Genomic DNA, 23,677 nt, shown 5'->3' with positions numbered 1-23,677 from the left:
CAATTACTTCGGAATACTTCCACGGTTTCAATCTGGAGACCAATAAATAATGTACAACACGCATTCTCAATTTATAGTACCAATTCGATCTTGGGAAAAGAAAATTTAGTGAACTGAAATTAACACTTTTATACGTCATTTGAAACATGAAAGTGTATCTAGTTATTAAAAATCGCAATTTGATTTACATACTTCATGCTTTGTTTTGTTGGCCTCCTTCGAAATAAAAGCGGTTGGAGGGCAAATTTTTAACCAAGATATTTACGTGATGTTGAAAAGCCATATTTGGAAACGAAAGAATTTTTTTTTTAAAATACAAAATCAATATAATACACATCAAATTTTGTTAACTATAAACATTTATGAAACCGTTTAAGCACATTTGTAAAAGGGGTGTAGAATCTTTGATTCAATTATTAGTAAAAAGAAAACGGATGTAATTTTCATTTAAATGAAATTATTTTCTTTTTCTTTTAGCAAGTTTTATCACATCCGATGATAAGCTTAATAATGACAATATTCCCTAAAATGCTACATTAATTGATTCTTTATTAATCTGCTCAGAGAAACGCACATTATTTAGAATATAAAAAGGTTAAATATTTCGCCATTACCTGATTACGAAGTGTTTGTTAAATATCACGTAAATATCGCACATAGATATCATACAAAAATAAAAGTATATTCGGGTAAAAAATGATTATATTATTTCAAATTATTGAATTTTATGAATTTTCTTACCTATATATACGCTCTTTACAAAGGGTTGAATTGAAAATTCAAGTTATGATTTATCTATAGAGGACTCATGTAATTCATACCCCCCCCCCTTCCACCATTTAATCTGTTGATTATTTCAAAGGCAGCCACGTAGCATCGTTTTTTAAAGTGGGGGGGGGGGGCAGCCAGAGAATTTTTTTACTTACCTGAAAAGTTGACAAGGCAAAAAAAAAGGGGGGTGAGAAAACTTGCACAAAGTCGAAAATCCTAGAGGGGGAGGGGAGGCGAACTTTTTTCAATGCCAACTACTTTCAGTACCAATTATTACACTACATTTTCCGTACATCACTATAAGTGGTGGTGGGGGGGGGGGGCAATAAGCCTTTCACTGAACATTTACTATAGTTGAAGTAAGGTTGGAGAAAAAAGGGGGGGGGGGGGGGCTGCCTCCCCCCCCCCCTCCCCCCTCTGTTGCTACGTGTCTGAAATGTTTAATTGTTTGTGAAAACTTTATCGTCAAAGCTCACAAATTAAACAAAGATCGCCCACCACCCTTAAAAGGTTTGTCAATAATTAAGTTGCATATCACATGTGCTCTATAGAGCAATATACATTCTATGTTCATATAACGTAAACTGAATTTTCAGTACCATTAAAGCATAGATGCATACGTTATATGTCTAAGCAATTCCAATGGGAAAATTAGGTGCACAATTTTATACATGTTAATATTTGTATTTCTTGCAAAGCAACAAAAATGGAAATGGATTCAATTTCAACCAGTTTCTTTACACCCACCACCCTCTTTTTTTACCCGATGTAGAACACCCCCCCCCCCCTTGCATGCAACGCAGAGTCTATTTTCTGGAATTATATTTCCTACAAAAATGATTTTTTTTCCCTTCAAAATGTTAAGCTTGGTATACAATTCAGGTGTATATAACCATTTTTTTAAGTTGACGATACACTATCGTTTCAAACAAACAGCAAAATACAGACTTGAAGAAAGTTTTGTTTCAGATTTACGTTCCGAATGATAACGTGCATTACACTTGAAACTATATATATGCAATATTAACCAATTGCTCAAAATGGAAAGATTCAATCATTAAACCACAATTCTACTTGTGAATAATATTATGTCGGTTCAATTTTCAAATCACACGGATGCACAAGATATTGAGTGAAAAATGTTCACCTTTGCATATGCACTTCAATTTGCATTTCTGCACTCTTGTTACAGAAAAAAATGACATTTTAAGAAACAGTGCATATTTCTTCATGTTCTTAGTATGATTCACTCGCAAATCTGTTCAAACAGCTTTGGAAATTAATACTTATTTACTTTAAAACATGGTAACGTAAATATGGGTAACGTAAATATCGGTGACGTAAATATCTTTCTGAGATTTATCGTAACTTTTAATGCCATTGTTCAATTATTCCACTGTTAATTAAAGGCATATTGTAGTGCTTGAGTGTAAGGCAATTTGACCCATAGGGAACAGTGTAGTTCTCTTACTTAATTTGTGAATTAATACTAAAACGTAAATATCGTTGAATTTTTTAACCATTGGACTTACAAGCAAATTCAAAGAATTGTGGTCCCCCGCTTTCGGTGTCTTTGTGGGTGAGATGTTATTTTTATGACATATTGTGTGTAATACGAACATCCTATCATATGTCATTTATTTAGAAAGTAACACTGAAGTTGATTTTTTTGAAGGATGAAAACCCTAATCCTGACCATTAAAAAGTTATGGCCAAAGTAAAAAGTTTTTTAAAAGTAGGTCAACTCCAAGGTCAAGATCAAAGGGTCAAAGTTGTTGATATCCAATGAAAAGTTTTCTCACAAGGATTACATATGTGAAGTATGAAAGCCCTAGCCCTTACTGTTCAAAATTTATGGTCAAGGTTTAAGTTTTTTCATAAGTACATAAATCTTTAAGGTCAAGGTCAAAAGATCAAAGTTGTTGATATCCAATGAAAGGACTTGCCACAAAGAATACATATGTAAAATATTAAAGTCCTAGTATCTACTGTTCAAAAGTTGTGACCAAGGTTAAAATTTTTAAAAAGTAGTTAAAACTCCAAGGTCAAGGTCAAAGGGTAAAAGTTATTGGTACCCTATGAAAGGTCTTCTCAAAAGGATCACATGTGTGAAGTACAAAAGCCCTAGTCCTCACCGTTCAAAAGTTATGGTCAAGGTTAAAGTTTTTTCATAAGTACATAAATCTCCAAAATCAAGGTCGAAAGGTCAAGGTTGTTGGTATCCAATGAAATGTCTTGCCACAAGGAATACATATGTGAAATATAAAAGTCCTGGTATCTACTGTTTAAAAGTTGTAACCAAGGTTAAAGTTTTTAAAATGTAATTAAAACTCCAAGGTCAAGGTCAAAGGGCAAAAGTTATTGGTATCCAATGAAAGGTCTTTTCACAAGGATTATATATGTGAAGGACGAAAGCCTTCGTCCTCACCGTTCAAAAGTTATGGTCAAGGTTAAAGTTTTTTCATAAGTACGTAAATCTCCAAAATTAAGGTCAAAAGGTCAAGGTTGTTGTTATCCAATGAAAGGTTTTGCCACAAACAATACATATGTGAAACATGAAAGTCCTAGTACCTACTATTCAAAAGTTATGGCCAAAGTAAAAGTTTGGAATTTTTGTGTAAAAGTGGGTCAAACTCCAAGGTCAAGGTCAAAAGGTCAAATTTGGTGATACCCAAAGAAAGGTCTTGTCACAAGGAATACACATGTAAAACATGAAAGTCATAGCTCCACTTAATCAAAAGTTATGGGCAAGGTTAAAGTTTTTGTGACGGACAGACTGACGGACAGACTGACGGACAGACAGACAGACGAATGAGATTTAATGTCCCCTCGCTTTCGCGAAAGCGGGGGACAATAAGAAAAGGGGGGCTATTGTTCATAAATACAGATAAAGAGTGTCCTTTTTACCATTCCATGCAATAGAAGAGGTGTTCATGATGTTAAAAAGTTACAACTTAGTCCTATTGAGTTAGTTTATCAATCCTTCCAGTCCTTTTGAATTTCCAAATAGAAAAGTAATAATTCTGCGGTGACATCAAAATTTGATAAATATATTAAAACTTTTTAAAAATTGTGACACGCATATGTGTGATGGGTGTGATATTCAGAAAATATAACTCAAATGTAGGACAATCTTACTAGGAAAAAGATATGTAAATCATTTAAAACTTCTTTTTGGTTTAAAATAAAAACTACACGATGATCGGCGACAGTAACGTAAATATCGATTTCTGCTATAAAATGTGATTTTCTCCTAAGACAACAAACAATTGTTGCATTTCAATCAACAACCAACAATGGTTCATATGAGTGGCAGAAAATAAAATTTATTTGAAATATTATATTACTTAAAACGCGGTACATTATTTAAAGCGAATTGAGACTATAAATTGAGAATGCGTGACAAGCATGTACATCCAAGTCAGCTTAGATATCTGAAAACGTTTGTGCAAAAGAATCCCTTCTCAAAAATAAATTTTAAGAAAATTAGGTTTGTTCAAATTCATGTATGATATTTCATTTTGACCGATTAACCGATTAAAGATTCTCTAACCAACTGTCATTATTCTGACCGAGTAATCGATTAACCGATTACGCCATCCCTATATCCTAAGCCCAACACCTAACAGAATCAGATTGAAGGTCCCTTACAGTAAAAAGGCAATAGTAATCATGCAAATAATGATGAACAGCGAGCCACTAGAGGATGCTTAGTAGATACCATATACCTAAGCATAAAAGTCACCACAACGGGCGACTGCGACAAGGAAACCTACACCACGATCAGCCAGGCAAACCATGCTTTTGTAATATTGAAATTAATATTAAGATCCAGTGCAGCACTTACATGTAATTAAAAGGACACAATGAGTCAAAATCATGTCTTTCTTTTAAGATACCTGTAGCATACAGAGAAAGACATATGAAAATTATGAGTATATAGCTAAGATATTACAATTGAACTGCAAGAAAAAAAATTCACGATATAAGTGCCGGAAAAACAAAGGTTGTATGTACCGTTTCGTTGTTTTCGTGTTTGTCAAGGTCACGCCAATTTTATTATACCCCCCGCTTGAAAAGCGGGAGGGTATATAGTAATCGTTAATTCCGTCCGTCCATCCGTCCGTCCGTCCGTCTGTTACGCTTTTTCTCTTATCCGCAACTCCTCTTATACTACTGGGTGAAATTTAATGAAACTTTCACAGAATCTTTATTACATATTGCCATTGTGCACCTCCTATTTTACATTTTTTTTCGACACGTATTTTAGGTTTTCCATAGCAAAACATGGACATTGCCATTATATGTTTACCTATGAATTTACAAATAGAAGCTTTTAGATAACATTTGATGGGACGAGTTATTCCTCTTTACACATTACCGTAAAACAATATATAGCAACACATGGACATTATGGGAGGCGGAGGGTATTATTAAGTGAGCTCACTGCTCACCGTACCTCTAGTTTTTGATCAAACTTGTAAACAACATTTAACTGGAATACCCAAAGGTGAGAAATATGTTCTAACAACGTTTTTTAAGAAATGCTTCTAAATTTTTGGTCCACTTACATTCATTCCTGGGTACTCGAGACCATGGTAACTATGGAAACTTATTCAACTTTTCTGCGCACGCGTACGATGGGATGGAAGAAGTATTGAGCAATATTTTCGGTCTGGGGCATACAAAAATTATTTTTACTTTTATTTTTCTCCTTAAAAATAGAATTTTTAGGTTCTGATTTCTGTAATTTTCTGTAACCTAATACTTTTAGGAATTGAACAAAAGACTTTACAAAGGTCATGCAAAAATCCTACATTTGTCAACTTTCCCCTTTGTGCGTCACAATGCCGCTTTAAGTGAGAAGACTGCAGTGAAAACTACAATTATATAGAGAAACCTTTTATTTTTATACCATATAATATATTGACGGTGCAACCGTTAGTGCAAGCGCAGACACTCATTCTGTTTTCATTTAGATCGGGCTCATCAAACCGCACGTGACATATGGTGCGTCTAGGACTCTGACATCACATGACGTCGTATACCTGTTGCCTTACCAAACCGAAGCCTGAACAGAAGAACCGTTTATGGCAACGCACTTTGAAAAAATTACGCACTTTGAAAAAATTTTTCAAAGTGCGTTAAAATTGGGACAATATCAACGCACTTTGAAAAATTTTTTCAGAGTGCGTTAAATTTGGGACCAACTCAACGCACTTTGAAAAAAATTTTCAAAGTGCGTTAAGATTCTACATCAATATATTTTACCATGGAGACACTTAACGCACTTTGAAAAAAAACCCCCATATTTTAGTCATGGAAAGATTTTATTTGTTATTTTACTTATTTATCTTTCAAAAAAGTAAGCCTAACCCTAACCTCAAAAATGAATTGATTTACTCCTGTCGAAAAGAGGAGAAGAAGACGGGTATAAGATCCCTCAGTCCAAATCTTTATCTTTCCAATACATAGGTGTCGGTAACAAACGGGGAAGGGGTGCAATAAACCTAAAAAGGGTACGCTGCATTTTCAATGCTTATACGATGCATATATCTTTCCAAAATAAGTGGGGGGCTTAGCCCCCCCATCCCTTCAACTGGCCCTTCGCCCAGTCTCGGTGTCTATGCTATACCCATAGCATTCATATAATTATGTATTTACCTAACTGGTATGACGTTGAAAACTTTCAATAATAAATTATCGAGTTAATTAAAACAGATGAAGACAAGAAATTTTTAAGTACAGTAAATCGTATGAGAGAGAAAGAATTTTCATAGTTTTGAACAATCAAATTGACCCCTTTTTATTATGATAAATGCTAAGTTGCTTGAAGCTGTCCTCTGTTAGTGCCCCCTTTACACCTTTACATCTACTTATCAAAGACTAGAATTTAAAAAAAGAAGAAACGAATTAATGAACTTAATCAATCGTCACTCTTTTTTTCAAGACCCTTTAATTTTCCCTTTTATTTAATCAAAACCTTAAATATTTAAAACGTCAATATCTCAGGTCCTACTGTGACTTTATCATGAAAAAATTATCAAACCAGAATCTGTTTTTTATCATACCGATTTTTTGAAGAAATATTGATCAATCTTTCCATTTTTTTTCAAAGTGCGTTAATATGGTCGATATTAACGCACTTTGAAAAAAAATTATTTTTTTCAAAGTGCGTTAGCTTGGTCTCAAATTTTAACGCACTTTGAAAAATTTTTTCAAAGAGCGTAATTTTTCAAAGTACGTTGTAACAACCGTTTTATTGTCTATTTCTCTGCAATAGACCGTTTCACGGTAACTGCAGTACTGCTCTTTTGCAGGGCAGAATGATATAGGTTGGTGAAATATGACGTAAATGTAATTGTTAAATATACGTAATTTGATTATCTCTCAACAAAAACTTCGCCAAACGTTATTATTTTGAACTGCAAAAGGGTAGTACCGCAGTTACCGTGAAGGGGCTAATAAATTCATTAAATCACTTCCACATTTATAAACCGGTATTCATTTGTTGTTGTTTTTTCCCTTTCTTTTTCACTCTTCACTCATGTATTTTTCTTTTCCCTATAATCCATTCAAATTTATGTTAGCTATTTAACAATAAAATGCTTTCTTTGTTTGTTATTACTGGAATTAACGGAAGCAGCTGTTGCAGAAAAAAAAAAAAAAAACCCGCGTAAGAGGGTTATGTTAATTTTTTCTGCAATAGCTGCGACCGTTAATTCCAGTGATAACAAACAAAGAAAGACATTATATTGTTTATATTTATATCTGTTTAAATGATCATTTAAAGTAGGATTAAAAAGATTAATTATTATATTAATGATGCGAACGTCTTTATACGTTTCATTGATGGAACAGCCACTGATCAAGAAATCTGTACAGGCGACATGCCTAATGTAGTTCATGCAGTGATTAAAGCAATGGGTTTTCTTAAGAAATAAAGGAGAAAATATTCAGTGGATGTAAATATATATATATATATATATATAACTTATTGGTCATATATAAACCTGCAGCTGGAGAGGGCTTATATAGGCTATGCCCGCTGCCCAATCTATTTATGTCTTTGCATAATAAAATATGTTCAAATCAAATTCATTAAATCAACGCAAGTTTATTTTTCGTTTAACTTTTGTTGTTAATCTCGCGAGAACGTTGCTTTAGCTGTGTACTAAGCGATGCATTGTGGGTCCAAATTACTGCGGGAAAAAATCTAAGTCTTATATCTAGGCGTTGTCTTTAGAGCTTGCGTCGCTATAAATTACCTTACATTGACCTTAGTGCACGTGTCAATTTTGGAGAGAAATATATCGTACAGTTGAATAAATATTTAAGAATCAGTTATATGAAATTGTAATGAAATTTTTGTTAACTTGTTTTGTTTAATTAACTTGTTATCTCATAATTTATTAATCTTTATTAATTACTCGTAGGTTTTTGAATTTTTTAAAACAGTAAATACGCTTCATTTTACTATATAATATGCGAAATATTGCGCAATAGAAATCGGAGTCAGTCCCCTTTACATCCATACCAAGATCAGAAACCTCAATTGCGATGCATGAAGCGTATTTACTGTTTCTTCAACTTGCACTAGTTGCAGCATGTTGAAGAATTGACGACTTTCCGGAAAAAAATTGCTTATCTTAAAAAATCCAGGTTTACCTTTCTCTTGTTTTTGTCATAAATATTAATAATATTAAGTGCACTCCACAAGCACAAACTTGAAAAAAGTGTTTCACTCACAAACACACGCATGCATAAATCGAGGACTGTCGGTACATACGTTTCGGAGCCTTGACTGAGAGGAAGATATAAACACATATATTTGTATTTTTAGCGTTTAGCGTATGTATGAATATTTACTTCCTTCTTATGATTTGAAATCATAATTTTAAATTACAAGCAGTAATATTTTTATAAAGTATATAATTATTATATTCCTTCTCCTTTGATAACATAAATATGAGATTTAATTAATGTACCATTAAACATTTATACGATTGGTTTTGTGGTCAAATACAGATGACCTACTTTTACGTTCTTTTGCAGATTCAATTACGGAAACCCGTGAATGACAACTAATATTGAATTTGTGTTTTCTACAAAAATATTATTTACACAACAGGTATTTTACAAGCTAAATTTATGCAAAGGATCACGTTAAGCGCAAAAAGTATTCTTTAATTTACATTTTTAAGAATTTTCAAAAGAATGAAACCTAAAAACAAATATTTATTCCAATATATGTATAAGCGAATTAATTCTTTATTTACATTCTGTATAACGTTTTTGTTTGAAAAATCTCCACGTGCAAATTTATAGCACAAGTACAATAGATCAGCCCTCTAGTCGATAATGAATTGTGACCGTGTCACAAAAATATGTTGATTGGAATACGTGCTTTGAAATTATATATTTTGATTTAAACAAATTCAAAAGAAAACAGGAGAAAATGAAAAATATAATAATTATAGTTAATTTAAAAACATCTTTTGAAAATGTTCAAACAAATAAGGAAACTATCCAATTAAATTGTTTTTTCGATGAAAAAAATCTTAAAACCTAACTATGTTCATTTTAGTTTTGTTTGGAAACAAAACAATGTGTTGAATCACTCCCAACTGTGAGAGAAGTTGTGAACTGTCCAGCCACTGAGGATGAATGGAACGTTGCCGTTCAAAGAAAAAGATGTGACGCGATAGCCATCATCCAGAAGTGTGTTAACCCGTCTGAGCTTGAATATCACTGCTTGGTGAACCATTGGAGTAATGAAACAGTAGAAGTATGTGCACCAAGATGGATTCTAACAGGTATATATGAATATTTGTTCAAATCCATCTTGATTTAGCATACATTTAGTACAAAGAGTTAGACAATAAATTGCCAGAATATTAGTTTGCAGTAAGTTCAACTAGGTACAAATGAAAGCTAGAGCATTTGCTGTGCGATATGAAAAAAAGTTTCCCTTTCATATAATGGGGCTTACGATTGAAAACAAAATGAATGATTTTTATTCTAGTACATGTATCAAGTCTTTGCATGTAGCAGAAATTTATGAAGATTGTATTTAATGGAATAAAAATATTTCAACTGTCCTTTTTTTCAATTAAATTGCCAAATGCAAATAGATTTTGCTGAAAATATGAAACTTAAGATTTATTCACCAATTTTTTTTTCAAGGGTATTGTGGTTATTATGATACAAGCATCAATAGGATTTTCAACAATGTCAATGAAGACTGTACAAAATTTAAAAATCCTTGCCCGTCAAGGTATAAGGCATCAGAATCATATAAATGTAAGTACCAGTATTAATTTTCAGCCCTAGAGTAATATTTGCAAAAAAATGTTGGCCTTTTTTTAAAAAAAAGAGTTAGGAATCATATTAAAATTAATTTGGGAGTTCAGAAATAACAGTTTTGACATTTTTTTAAAGGAAAAGTTTGGTCAGCATACAATGCACAAATATGAAGGAGTTATGTTTGTATGTAAAATTAAAGTAGGAATAAAGTAACTATTGTTAAAAATAATTTATATAATATACTTTTGTAGATCAAGAGTGCTACAGAATAAAAAATACTCAAAAAAGTCAAGAAGAGAAATCAAAAAACAGCTATGAGTGGTCAGTAAAGAGAATAGACAATTTCTTCCCTCGAATTTTTTAGCTCACCTGAGCTGAAAGCTCAAGAGAGCTTTTCTGATCACGTTTTGTCCGGCGTCCGTCTGTCTGTCCGTCTGTCTGTAAACTTTTCACATTTTCGACTTCTTCTCAAGAACCGCTGGGCCAATTTCAACCAAACTTGCCACAAAGTATCCTTGGGTGAAGAGGATTCAAGTTTGTTCAAATGAAGGGCCATGCCCTCATTCAAGGGGAGATAATTGGGAATTTATGAAAATTTTGTGGCATATTTTAAAAATCTTCTTCTCAAGAACCACTGGGCCAGGAAAGATGAAACTTATGGGGAAACATCCTCAGGTAGTGTAGATTCAGGTTTGTTCAAATCATGACCCCCGGGGGTAGGGCGGGGCCAAAATGACCGACCAAAGTTTTACATAGAAATATATAGGAAAATTCTTTAAAAATCTTCTTCTCAAGAATGACAAAGCCATAATTCTTCATATTTATTTGGAAGCATGCTCAGGTAGTGTAGATTCAAGTTTATTCAAATCATGACCCCCGGGGGTAGGGCGGGGCCAAAATGACCGACCAAAGTTTTACATAGAAATATATAGGAAAATTCTTTAAAAATCTTCTTCTCAAGAATGACAAAGCCATAATTCTTCATATTTATATGGAAGCATGCTCAGGTAGTGTAGATTCAAGTTTGTTCAAATCATGACCCCCGGGGAAGGGGGGGGGGGCAAAGTGGCCGACCAAAGTTTTACATAGAAATATATAGGAAAATTCTTTAAAATCTTCTCCTCAAGAATGACAAAACAATAATTCATCATATTTATATGGAAGCATGCTCAGGTAGTGTAATTTCAAGTATTTTCAAATCACAACCCCCTGGGGTAGGGCGGGGCCAAAATGGCCGACCAAAGTTTTACATAGAAATATATAGGAAAATTCTTTAAACATCATCTTCTCAAGAATGACAAAGCTATAATACATCATATTTTTATGGAAGCATGCTCAAGTAGTGTAGATTCAAATTTGTTCAAATCATGACCCCCAGGGGTAGGGTGGGGCCAAAATGGCTGACCAAAGTTTTTAAAGATATATATAGGAAAATTCTTTAAAAATCATTTTCTAAAAAATAGCAAATCCATGATTGGTCATGGAACTACTTTTGGATTTAAACTTTACAATAAAAAGCCATTTTCTACTTTTTCCTACCCTTAGTGCTCAGGTGAGCGATGTCGCCCATGGGCCTCTTATTTATTATTATTTTTTTTTTTTTATAATTTTACATATCTAACGAAATATGTGCACTGAACAACATGATTTGAATTTATTACTTTCAGTTCCATGGACGGCTATATTGCAGGAATGATTGTTGCCATTCTTGTTGCTATAATTGCCATAAGTGCTCTTATTGTATATGCTTTTTGCATGAAAACAGTCCGAAAAGGTTTGTGAATTATGAATTTTGTTGTAAATAGCTCTTGTTTTTAAGGACAGGTGATACATACATTTTTTTGGAGGAGTCTTAATTAATTCGTATCATGTCACAAGTTTAGAAAATTGGATTATTCTTAGAATTTTTTCTCCTATGAACTGAAAAATGAAACAGACTTGGAAAATATTAGTAATATTTCAATATAATGTCAATATAATTACAAATATGAACATAACACACTTTGTAAAGGTTTACAGATGAAATCAAATTTCAGAGTATGTTACCTTGATGCTGAAAATGTAATTTAAACTTTAGAAAAATATAAGAATAGCAAGAATAATTTTATTAGGAAAAGCAATATGGTAAAAATCAGCCTATGTGATATTGCTGATTTTTTTGTCATTTTGCTTTTCCTCATAAAATTCACCTGGCTTCGAAAATTTCGAACAATTTCCCCCTTTATTTTATGATCACGACAAATAACACACGTGTGTGCGGTCGGAAGGGGATACTAATTCACCAATGGCACCGATTCTACCTCTGATGATTTAGAGATATGTGTTTCTTCTGCTACTGATTTGTACTGTTTGAACCGATTTTTGAGCTTTAATGCTATTCGGTAATTAGGGCCCCGCAAGGATTTGCGGGTGTCCTATAGTAATCACTCTGTCCGTCTGTCTGTCTGTCTGTCTGTCCGTCTGTCACTTTTCCGTCCACAAATTTTCTGTTTTTTTCTAATAACTTTTTTTACGGTTGCCCAATCAGGTTCAAATTTGGTATGGTAGTTCAGTAGGCAGCAATACATATTTTGATGCTAAGTTTGGTTCTCTATGTCTTCTGGTTTGGAGCTGGGGTGGTGGGGTAGATTCCTCAACTATGCATAAGAATGAATGGGCAAAGAGAGATAACTGCTGAGAATGTTAACATTGTAAACTGGGAAGGGTGTGCAATTTGTCCCTTGGGATTAATTAACCTTCCACATGAAGAAAATCCTAAGCATTATCTTTATCTGACACATTGAGATTAATTACTGTACCAGCCTCTGTCTGCAATGAACTTTGTTTTGAAGTTAAGGTCAATTTTGAATGATGTGTACATTCTTTGAAATATGGATTTAAAATAATGTTCATACTTTATATTGGTTAAAATACTGCACACAATGATTTAACATAATTTTATTGAATTCTAAAATCAAGATATATATTAAGATATCCTTTTTTATTAGTACTATTTTATTTTTTAATTATTTATTGAATTTAATTTTTTTTGCTGCCTTAATGCTGTTAATTTTAACAGGTAATCAGATAATAACCCCATTCTGTCAGTGCTGAAAAAAGTTCTTATTGTAAATTTATGTAGAAGAAAAGGATGGGAGAGCAGTACAATTAATCCCCTGGGATTAATTATCTTGCTTGCTGAAGAAAATTTAGAGGCTTATCTTTATCTGTCACATGAAGATTAACGAACACCTTTGTCTGCAACTGATGTTTGTTTTGAAGTTGAGGTTAACTCTGGGTGATATTTGCATTTACTGAAGGCTTGCATTTTATAAAACACCTGCTTAAATCTTTTTTAAATACACATTAAATTTAGTTTTTTTAAAAATAAGACAGGAGGTTTTCCCTGTTTTATGTTAATACAAGGTTACTATTTACAGGTTTTTGGACATTCAGGATTTATCTTGAAATTTTAAAGATACAGTTGTACTTATAATCTTCATGTATAAAAAAAAATGTAATCAATTAAAACTCTCATTCAATGAGCTGCACCCTTATATTTCTACCCCTCAGCGGGGCCCTTGCTGACTGGTCAGTTTTCTAGTTTTATATTCTTTTAAAAAGCCTAGCTTTTAATTCATCACGAAATATTTTTGCATTAATTGAAGATCAATTGTGGGTGTTTAAGCTACTGTTTTTTTTTAAATTTTATTTACATTATATATTGCATGTAAACAAAAATTTCATATGAATTTCTACAAATTGGTATATAAAGGATTCAACCCCCCCAACCCCCCTCACACACACCCTTACATCCACTCACACATATCGGATTAAACAGGAATTATGCGGAAAAATTTAGGCTGCTTTTAGAATTCACTACATCAATTGTTCAACAACCATAAAAGCAATTATCAAAAGTAAACATATTGTTTTTATTTTGCAAAAATAAGTGATTGTATTTTTTCAAAAGTTTTTTAAAGTGAATAAAATTGAATAAATAATTAAGAATTGAAAATCTTTGAGAACACACGACTGATTAAGACCACTGATATACCCCGTTCGATTTAATTTTAACTTTGGCCATTGAAAGCACCCTCAGCATGAAAAGCATCTCTTTTCATAAAATAAAATAATATAGGTATTTCTAGCGGTAAACTAAGCACGAGATATTCTATTGTTTTTATTATACTTATCGTTTTAACGATAGATTGATTGTTTATTGTGTAACTTCGAGTTGGAAATATTTCAGCATATATTTTGTTGGTTTAAATTTAGATATAGAAACTAATGGCTCGTCATTTGCATCTTCAGATCCAAAAATATAATACTGACACTAATAAATTGAACATGTCATAACCATTCATTGAAATAAATTACCATTCAATTTCATCGTACAATTACATGTAATATTTATGAAGGATCCTTGTAAGCTTAAATACTCTTTCAAAAGTAAAACTCAAGAATCTTGTTGGTTAACAGTTTTATTCATGTTCATTTGTTAGTCCATTATTTATACACTGATTTGGCGGTGGATTTTTCAATTAGTTCCCGATCATGACAAGGAGTACACAGCGGGTGTGACCGGTCAGTAGGAGATGCTCACTCCTCCATGGCACCTGATCCCCTCTGATGTTTCAGAGGTCCGTGTTTGCTCTGCTCCTATTTTGTATTGTTTTATGGACTTTGATATTGAATACTGCTCGTTATCTCCATATCCTTCTTCTTCCTTTAAATTAACATATTATTTTAAGTACTAGGAAAAGATGAACATGATGAAGTGCAGAAGAAAGACTCTCTACCCTTTACAGGTAACGATTTGTTTAAATATAGGTATTTTTTCATTCATATGTAAAAAAAAAGTACGCTTATGAATGTGCAATAGGATAAAGAAGTAATTATGTAAAATTTTGAAACATAATATATTTTTGTTGACAGATATGGAAATAATAGAAAGTGGACAAGAATTATTGCCAAGGTAACGCCTAAATTAAGTACTATTTCACAGTAAACTTGAGTTCTCTATCTTGACAGTGGGTCTAATCCGAGCTGTTGGTGTGTCAATTTGATTCACTTATTTAAAAAAAAGAATAATAATTCTATTGGATTAAAATCTTATAATTTTCAATTTTCGTTTTCCCCCAATGCTTGAGACAATGACCAATGTTTTGAATTGTATTGGTAAATTTGAAATAAAGACTTATACTGAACAAATTCTGTCCTTAGTATGTCGTTCTTGATGATGTTTTCGTCTTGCATATATTAGCGTGGCAAACAATTAATTTTTTTGATTAAAAGTGAGGCACATGGGCCAAAACGCTCACCTGAGTCACTTTGCCCATGCTGTTCTTCACCGGATTTCCAAACTCGTAACACCACATGTGGCCCCGCCCTATCCAAGGGGTAATGGCTTGAACAATCTAGAAAACTCCACCTCAGAATTGAATGCTTCCACATAAATTTCACCATTTATGGTCATTTGATTCTTGAGAAGAAAACTTTTAAAGGTAGTTTTATATATTTCGATTTAAAACTGTGACTTCCTATTGTGGCACCACCCTACCCATATACGTCATGATTGGAACAATTTAGAATTTACTCTAATCCAGGATACCTCAACAAAGCTTTCATTTTGCTTGGCATAGTGGTTCTTGAGAGGGTGATTATTCTTAAATTGTTCCCATAAATTATTCCTACATATACAGTATATATTTCAATGTAAAACTAGGATTCCCTTTTGTTGCTTGAATCTACACTCCCCCAGGATGCTTTAACAAAAATGTTAGCTTTTCTTGTCCAGTTGTTTTTGAGAAGATTTTTAAATAATCCGACACTATTTTTGTTTTTTGATTATCTACCATTTGAATGGTGATTGATCCTTCATTCAAACAATTCAAAATCCCCTTTACCCGATAATACGTTCTGCTTAGTTTAGTTAAAATTGGTTCGTGAAAAGTTGTAATGTAAAATGTTTTCAGACGGACGGATGATCAGAAAAGCTCACATGAATTGAAAACTCAGGTAAACTTATAAAAACTCTCGGAAAATGTCAAATTTGTTCAAAATTGGCTTCCTGGAGTTGCACAACAAAAAGCAATGTAACTTGCTTGTTTGATTGTATCATTAACTAACACTAAATTGTTCATTCAATCCAATTCACAGAATAAAATATATTTTAAACTATTGTTCATTGTACCTGATCGATAGATTAGGGCTCTCGGCAGGTTGCTTACTACTCTTAGGGAACTCCTTCCATCTCTGGAAATCCTCAGGTGTCCGTGTTTATGCCTTTTTCACATACAGTTTTAATTGTTTAAAGATGATTTGAGATCGATATAATTGTAACTGTTCGTTATCTTCAGCAATATACATGTACGTGTGCGCCTTTCTGTTGATGAATTACTGATCGAGCTCAAGTCCCTTGTCAATTGACTTCCATTTTACAATTTTATTGCTCTATGATATTTTCTTTTGTTCAATTTTGTTGATTTCTGTTTGGTTTGTTTATATTTGAACGCAATTTTATAACGCAAAAGTATGTTAGGGTATATTGATGTTAATATCATACTTTTGTAAGGAAATATTATTTTGAATAGTATAAGATGTGTAGAGAGAAACTTGTATTTTAAAGATAAAAAATAGATAAAATGAAAATGATTTCTTTAACAGATCAAGCAACAACAGTGAGCACGAAGTTTTTCTAGTTCGTGGTAAGATGATAAATAAAATTATAAAATTACTCTCTTGACTTGTTTCTGCTATATCATAGACAGAAACACATACTTGTTGTCTAATTCCACATGTAAAGAAAATGAAATATTAATGTATATAAGTGAAGAAATTAAGTGCTGCTTTTTCTGAAAATTTGAAAATTAAAGCCATGTTATAGTTTTATGTACATTTTCAAAGTTAGCTTACTCAAAACACTTAATTAACTACAGAAGTGGTCCGTAATTTTTTTGTGGAATTGTGTTTGTTGTTGTTGGTAGGCACTAGATACGCATGTTTATAATGCATTATATCGAATGTGTAATAAAATCAAATTTAAGTGAAATGTCGACAATTCGACAATTATTGTTTTAAAGCGGCAATACGGCTGCAAATCGTGTGTTTTTTCATTTAAATTTACCCAATATAACATTCAGAAATAAGGTAAAAGGTTGAAGTAAGCATTTTGCGAAAAATAAATATTCTCCCCTCATACAAAATTAACATACTTAGAATCTGCCGGAAAATCAAGGGTCGTAACTTACTTCTGTTGACTTGTGCCACGTGAATTCTAAATGGCACGTGCATACAATGTAGGGTTTACAATTATAATGGAATATTATGTAAAAGCAATTATCAGAATCAAAATATCTCAACTCTCCGGTAAATTAATAAAAATTAACATTTCAGTCTGCATTCAGACGAATTTAACATGATTAAGTACAAATGTTGACGTATTGTGTATTGGGGTGCAGGAAAGGAAAACCCACCAAATCATACGTCATAGCGGCAAAATGTCAAACAAAATATCTCTCTGCAGTTCTAATACAATTTGCACTTCAAATGGCAATAATTTTTATATGTCATAAGTGCATATTTATGTTGAGTTTACACTGATTTTTTTTTCTTTGAAAGCTATGGAGATACGAGAAATGATAGCATGTATCAACAAACCTGTAGGGTAGAACCTTCGCGAGCCCCACGTGAATGTCGCAGAGGTCCCGTTTCTTCTTCATCCAATGATTATATTAATCTCCCAACTAAATTTTTGTCAGGAAAGTTTTTTTTTTAATTTCAATCCCTATTTTTGGTTTTGATTTTTGTTTTGGTCGACTTTGTCGTTTTGGTCGACTTTGTCAATGTAGCAGCCCCGTGGGGATCCGGGTTAGAATAGGTCCTCAGTACCCCCTTGCTTGTCGTAAAAGGAGACTAAATGGGGCGGTCCTTCGGATGAGACCGTATAAACCGAGGCCCCGTGTCACAGCAGGTGTGGCACGATAAAGATCCCTTCCTGCTCAAAGGCCGTAAGTGCCGAGCATAGGCCTAAATTTGTAGCTCTTCACCGGCAATGGTGACGTCTCCATATCAGTGAAATATTTTTGAGAGGGACGTTAAACAGTATACAATCAATCAATCAATCAATGTAGCAGGCCTACCGGGCTCCCTCTCTTACCATGCTGTTTTGTTTATGAAAACTGTACGCATGCGTCATGTGCGTGTATAGCATGGAATGTGGAACCTCGAACACGTTGCGATGTATATATATTTATGTACCATAAATAATGATTAATTTTAATGAAATAATCAGAATTATTTACTTATAAAATTTGTAATTTTCTGAAAGTGTACGAGGGCCGTTCAAAAATTACGCGAACTGTGCTATTATTTACTCTTATAGACGTCATATAGTTATGAAATTTCACAGAAATATGTATCTTAAAGATTCCAATAAATTTTTGGCAAATATCTGTATTTTTAAAAAAATTCTGCTAAAATTATCGGTATGTTGATATCGCTGATGGAGAGGTACGGAGCACGACAAAAAATTTGAAGCAAAAGCATGCGGAATCCAAAATTTAACTCATCTATTTTCTATAATTCGCGATATTTTTCGACAATTTTCTCAAATGTATCTTTAAATTGTTCTATTATTATGTATTTAGATTTCTGGCGTGATATTTGAAGTACTAACAGAAATATAGTGATTTTTCTCTGATGCGATTACCTTGAAAACGACTGTGAAAATGATGTTTCCTGAATTGACGGCGCACCACATTTTGTTAAATTATGTGTAATGCATGAGATATCGCCAACATAGATCCAAAATATGCATAATAAAACATGTAGTAAATTAGGGTATTCGTGACATTCGTCAACAAATAGCAAATTGAAATTTTAGACCATTAGACCTCTGTAAAAAGGCTATACGGGAGGATGGGAAGAAGATTATCGACGAAAAATTTATCCGGACTGTAAAGAACGTGATTGAGAGTCAACAATATCACACTATATCTCATAAATACCTGCAGTTTTTGGTTTTAAAACAAAAAAAGAATATTCTTTACTTGTTAAATAGATTTTAAGCTTGACAAGAAATGTTGTTTGGATGTTGAGTAGATAAGGTAACTCAAACTGTACAGGTACTGTTGGGAAAATGTTGAGAAAATGAAAACTCAATCACATATTTTTTTATAATGCCTTTGACGTCGAAGATTTTGCTGCTCCGTGATTTAATGATATGTCCTGAAAAATCAGTCAAAATTGATACCAATTCACAACATTTTGATATGAAATTTTGAAGACCATATAAGTAAAGATTCTTTTATATTATGTAAGACATTTTTTCCGATTATGTCGTCAAATATTTTTTCTGTGCAACAAGTCCGCGTAATTTTTGAACGGCCCTCGTATACATTTATGAGTATGAAAAAAATTCCAAATCCTATAGGAAAATTCTAACAAGTCTGTTTTTGAAGAGATGCGTAATATTGCCACTTTAAATTTTCCGCGATAAACATTCAAAATTCCAAATCTTGTCGAGAAATAATGTCCTTTTGGATTTTTGTTAGCGTTGATTTTAATTTCAGTTTCTTTTTGGCTATTCTGGTTATTGTGATAAAAAATTAACCTATTTTTCCAGATATTTCTCAGTGATTTAATAAAACATGCCTTAAATATAAATATGCAGGCTTTTTAAACTTGAATTAACTTTACATTTAAATGTTTTTGCAGTAATAAAGTGTGTTATGTGACATTTTTTTTTCATTTTAGAAATAATATATAAAGCAAAACGGTCCGAACAACCATGTGGCAGGTAATTGCAATTGTTGCGTTCCTTTGATCCTGAACATGAAGTGTAGTTCTGATTAATTCTAAATCATGAAATATAATATCATTTCTAAATAAGCTAAATATATATTTTTGCGTATCTTTGCCAATTCGAGGTTATTAAATTTCACAATTTCACAGTATTGTTTTCACCTTTTACAAACCTATCCTGAATACTCTATGTTTTCTGTACCAAATCAAAGATTTTTGCTTTCCATTTTAGTGGGAGTACGCGAGCAGCACAGTCAGGTAAAAATAATTTCTACAGGAAAAGGGGGATTTGCATCTGTTTTTGATCTACAATACATTTGTCTACATCGTTGTTTTATCATACTTTACAGATATTGTACACGAAAGCACACCTGCAAGTAAAGAAGACAATGTAGATCCATGTACAAAAAGGTTCGCATCGTTCAAAAACGAGTTTCAATGCAAAATATATACAATGCTTTACAAGGAAGAACTAAACTGTCTACACAATATATTTAAGGACGTTAGATTCTGATATTTTGAGCGCATTTTGGTCAGGTCCTTTATCTAGTATAAAATTCTGCATCCTTTTTAAGTTCTAACAATAAATCTGAATTCTACAGTGCAAATTTAACTATATTCAATGAAAAAAGCGCGATTAAATTCCATTCAAGTAGAATTAAGCTAGGGACTATATTTTGCGGCGGAAGGTTTTTTGGACGAAAATGATCAGTTTATCCATTTTGAACTATAACAGTACTGTTAATTATTCATTCCTGTTTTTCAATCCTGGTTGCACACAAAGCTGATTTTTGTAGTGAAATGTGTTATGCTGGTTCTGAAATATCTATTAGATTATTCCTTATGAATTCTTTCAACAAAGTGTGACAAATATAGTAAATATATTCTGAAAATCTGGGAAAAAATTGAGCCAATTTTAACGTAAAATTGACACTATTTTAGTAATATCTGAAAATTTACATCATATATCCCCACTTTTGACTTTCTTTTCTAAATATTCAAGATAAATTTGACCTATTTGCTTAAAATCAGAAAAAGTTTAAGACTTTGAAATAAATTTCTTGCTTATTAAATTGTCAATGCCAGAAAAAAACACTTTTTATTAGTGCAGAAAGGTCAAATAATTGATTATGCGAAGCAATTTGAAACTTTTTCTTAGTCATAATTTTTAAGTGTCTTTTTTTAAACAAACTAAGAGTTCATTTTGTTTCATGCTTTAATTGGATAAAAATATTGCGGGGAAAACGTCAAAAAATAAATTTTTAATTAAGACGCAAATTTCAGTGCAAAAAGGTCATATTAAATATATTGTAGCGCCAAAAGAAGCGTATTGACCCCCCATTTTTTTAATTTGAATTTTTATTAAGCTATGTATGTAGAAACTAAAAATATACTTGGCAAAAAAAGTTTAAGACTTTAAATATCAGGATCGAACGTCGTTAATACAGCTTGTTTATTTAGATTAATGAATCCATATAAAACTGATCAATATTTCATAATTATAGTACATGTACATGCTGTTCAGAGTTTACATGAATTTTACTAAACTGATTAAACTAATACGATAAAAAAATAGACAAAGAACAATTTTCTCTTTTTTAGTTTGCCAGACAGACTCCCAACTGAAGGTACAGTATTTCTTTAATTTTCTATAAAACTGTAAACGAATTGAAGAATGTTTAGTTCTTTCATATTTTTTCATTCAAACATTTTTATTTTTCTGCCTTTTGTTTATTTTTAAAGGGAGGAAGAGAAAAAAGAAAAGAAAGAAGAAGCGACATTAGAATTTTAGCATTAAAATCATTTATATGCAATTCATCTCGTCATCATGCGGCTCGTTAAATGTACAAGTTGATAATTTTCAAAATATTCCGTAATTGAAATAATAATTTTTAAAAAAAAAGAAATTAGTTATTCGGAATGCACAAGTGTTTGATGACAAAAACAAATGTCTTTGCTTTGATTAACCTAACACTGAATGTTCTAAAGTCTCGAAAAAAAAAACTTGATTTAAACAAGGACAAAAGAGCATAAACTTAATTTAACAGCCTTAAAGCTTAAACAATGTTCTTAAAATTTTTATTATGAAATAAAAACTGTTGTCAAAAACTATTTTAAAAAATACGAATGGATCTTTTAGAAAGAGAATTAATTTCTCCAGTGTCCAACTACTAGATCAGCTTTAACATACAGTCTTTTCACAAGATATATTTATATTCATGCTCTTCTCAACATTAAGTCTATCATCATTAGAAGGTTGCCTAGTTAATATACGCTGTGTGTATTTTTATATTATATACTTTTATATTTTATATGCACTTTTATTTCGTTTTCTCGTTTGATCGTAGGAAAGATTGTTTGATGTATAAATGATACTGGACTTTACCTTAATCAAAAATACTGCTATAAATAACTGAATCATTAATATGTCCCGCTCAGTTGCAAATCACAAAAAGTCCACTAACATTTTTTTCTGTTATTCATTGTATCAACATAATTGTGTCTGCTTATAATATATAAAGAATTTATTGTTGTAAATATTTTTTAAAAAGTTAATGATGTCAATGCAATTACAGCTAATAAATTTGTAGAAAATATTTGCATCTGACATGTTTTCTTATCAGTAAAAACATGTACTTTCCCCTTGACTGAAAGTATTTTTTGGATTGAAGTCGAAAAGGATTTAGAAAAAATAAATATAATAAAGTTTACTAAAAAAAATTCAAATATATATCAACAAATTAACATAACTTTTTTTGTCCTAAACATAAAGTTTATCTGCAGTCGGTTTTCCTTATCATATGGCTAAAATATTGTGACTCGGTGTAAAACAATAATATTCAACCAATCCATCAACTATACAATTTTGTTTTTCTTAAAGCTTATTACATGAGAGTCAAATCCAACAATGCTCATCTCATCCACATGTACTGTAGTCCTGAGTTTCTTCAGCACACATTTCCTTTTATTATATTTCATTTTAAATCCCAGGTATAGCACAATCCTTCCCTTGGAGATGAGGAGGTGATTCTTGGTCACATTTGAATTTTCTTTGGTGGGATGTGGAGTCCAGTCTTTAGAAAAAACCACATAAACCATTAGGTTTTGATTAACAATAGGCTAGCACAAAAAAAAAAGAACTGCTCAAAGGCCCTGGGTATCATGTAAAGCCGCCCCTGCTAGTAATAGCATCTTATTTGAAAAAATATATACTAAAACGGTAAAAAACATTCTTAAAATGCTTTAGAGCTAATAATAATTAATCAAGGCTTTGATATACTTTTTTTATGGTTCCTTAACATAGAATACACATATAAATTTTGATACCCAGAGTTCTAACTGTTATGGCTAAATAAAAGTAATTTTTTAAGTGGGTGAAACTCTAAGGTCAAAGTCAAAAAGCATAATTATCATTACCCCATGAAAGGACTTGTCACAATAAATACATATGTGAAGTATATGAAAGTCCTAGCACAAATTGTTCAAAAGTTATGACAAAGGATAAAGTATTATCATAATGTTTTGGTAAAAGTAGATCAAACTCCAAGGTCAAGATCAAGAGGTCAAATTTGTTGATACCCAAAGAAATATCTTGTCACAAGCAGTACACATGTAAAACATAGCAACACTCCAAAATTATGGGCAAGGTCATTTTTTTTTTGGCAGAAAAAAAAAACAGATAAATAGACAGCAGAAGGACAGGGTAAAAACTTTGAAATACCCCGAATCTTCGATTATAGATAACGTGGAGGGGGGGGGGGTGATTATTTTGGCGTTCCTTCCTTTTCTCTAGATCTCTTTGACACCGCTACCT

The 23,677-nt window shown here is 32.1% G+C and overlaps 1 protein-coding gene across 1 annotated transcript; it reads left to right on the top strand.

The window, feature by feature from the left end:
• Nucleotides 1-8,488: 8,488 nt before the first annotated feature.
• Nucleotides 8,489-22,460, top strand: LOC134279086 (uncharacterized). The gene is made up of 14 exons (XM_062761441.1): nucleotides 8,489-8,622; nucleotides 8,827-8,902; nucleotides 9,359-9,587; nucleotides 9,958-10,074; nucleotides 10,329-10,398; nucleotides 11,745-11,851; nucleotides 14,811-14,867; nucleotides 14,995-15,034; nucleotides 16,726-16,766; nucleotides 19,816-19,858; nucleotides 20,096-20,121; nucleotides 20,214-20,274; nucleotides 21,466-21,491; nucleotides 21,607-22,460. The coding sequence occupies exons 2-14, from the start codon at nucleotides 8,849-8,851 to the stop codon at nucleotides 21,645-21,647; spliced, it is 912 nt and encodes a 303-aa protein (XP_062617425.1). The 5' UTR covers nucleotides 8,489-8,622; nucleotides 8,827-8,848; the 3' UTR covers nucleotides 21,648-22,460.
• Nucleotides 22,461-23,677: the final 1,217 nt, after the last annotated feature.

Source organism: Saccostrea cucullata, unplaced genomic scaffold (genome assembly GCF_032062105.1).
Source record: "Saccostrea cucullata isolate Sc308-1 unplaced genomic scaffold, CSIRO_AGI_Scuc_v1 ctg1317, whole genome shotgun sequence".
Taxonomy (NCBI): Eukaryota; Metazoa; Mollusca; class Bivalvia; order Ostreida; family Ostreidae; genus Saccostrea; species Saccostrea cuccullata.
The sequence above is the reverse complement of the archived record's forward strand: the minus strand, read 5'-3'. Positions and strand labels throughout refer to the sequence as shown.

Excerpts from the sequence above, each read along its gene's own strand:
- LOC134279086 (XM_062761441.1), top strand. The coding sequence starts at position 8,849 with ATGACAACTAATATTGAATTTGTGTTTTCTACAAAAATATTATTTACA. Across the intron at positions 9,588-9,957 it reads ACCAAGATGGATTCTAACAG|GGTATTGTGGTTATTATGAT; the intron begins GTATATATGAAT and ends TTTTTTTTCAAG. Across the intron at positions 10,399-11,744 it reads TCAAAAAACAGCTATGAGTG|TTCCATGGACGGCTATATTG; the intron begins GTCAGTAAAGAG and ends TATTACTTTCAG.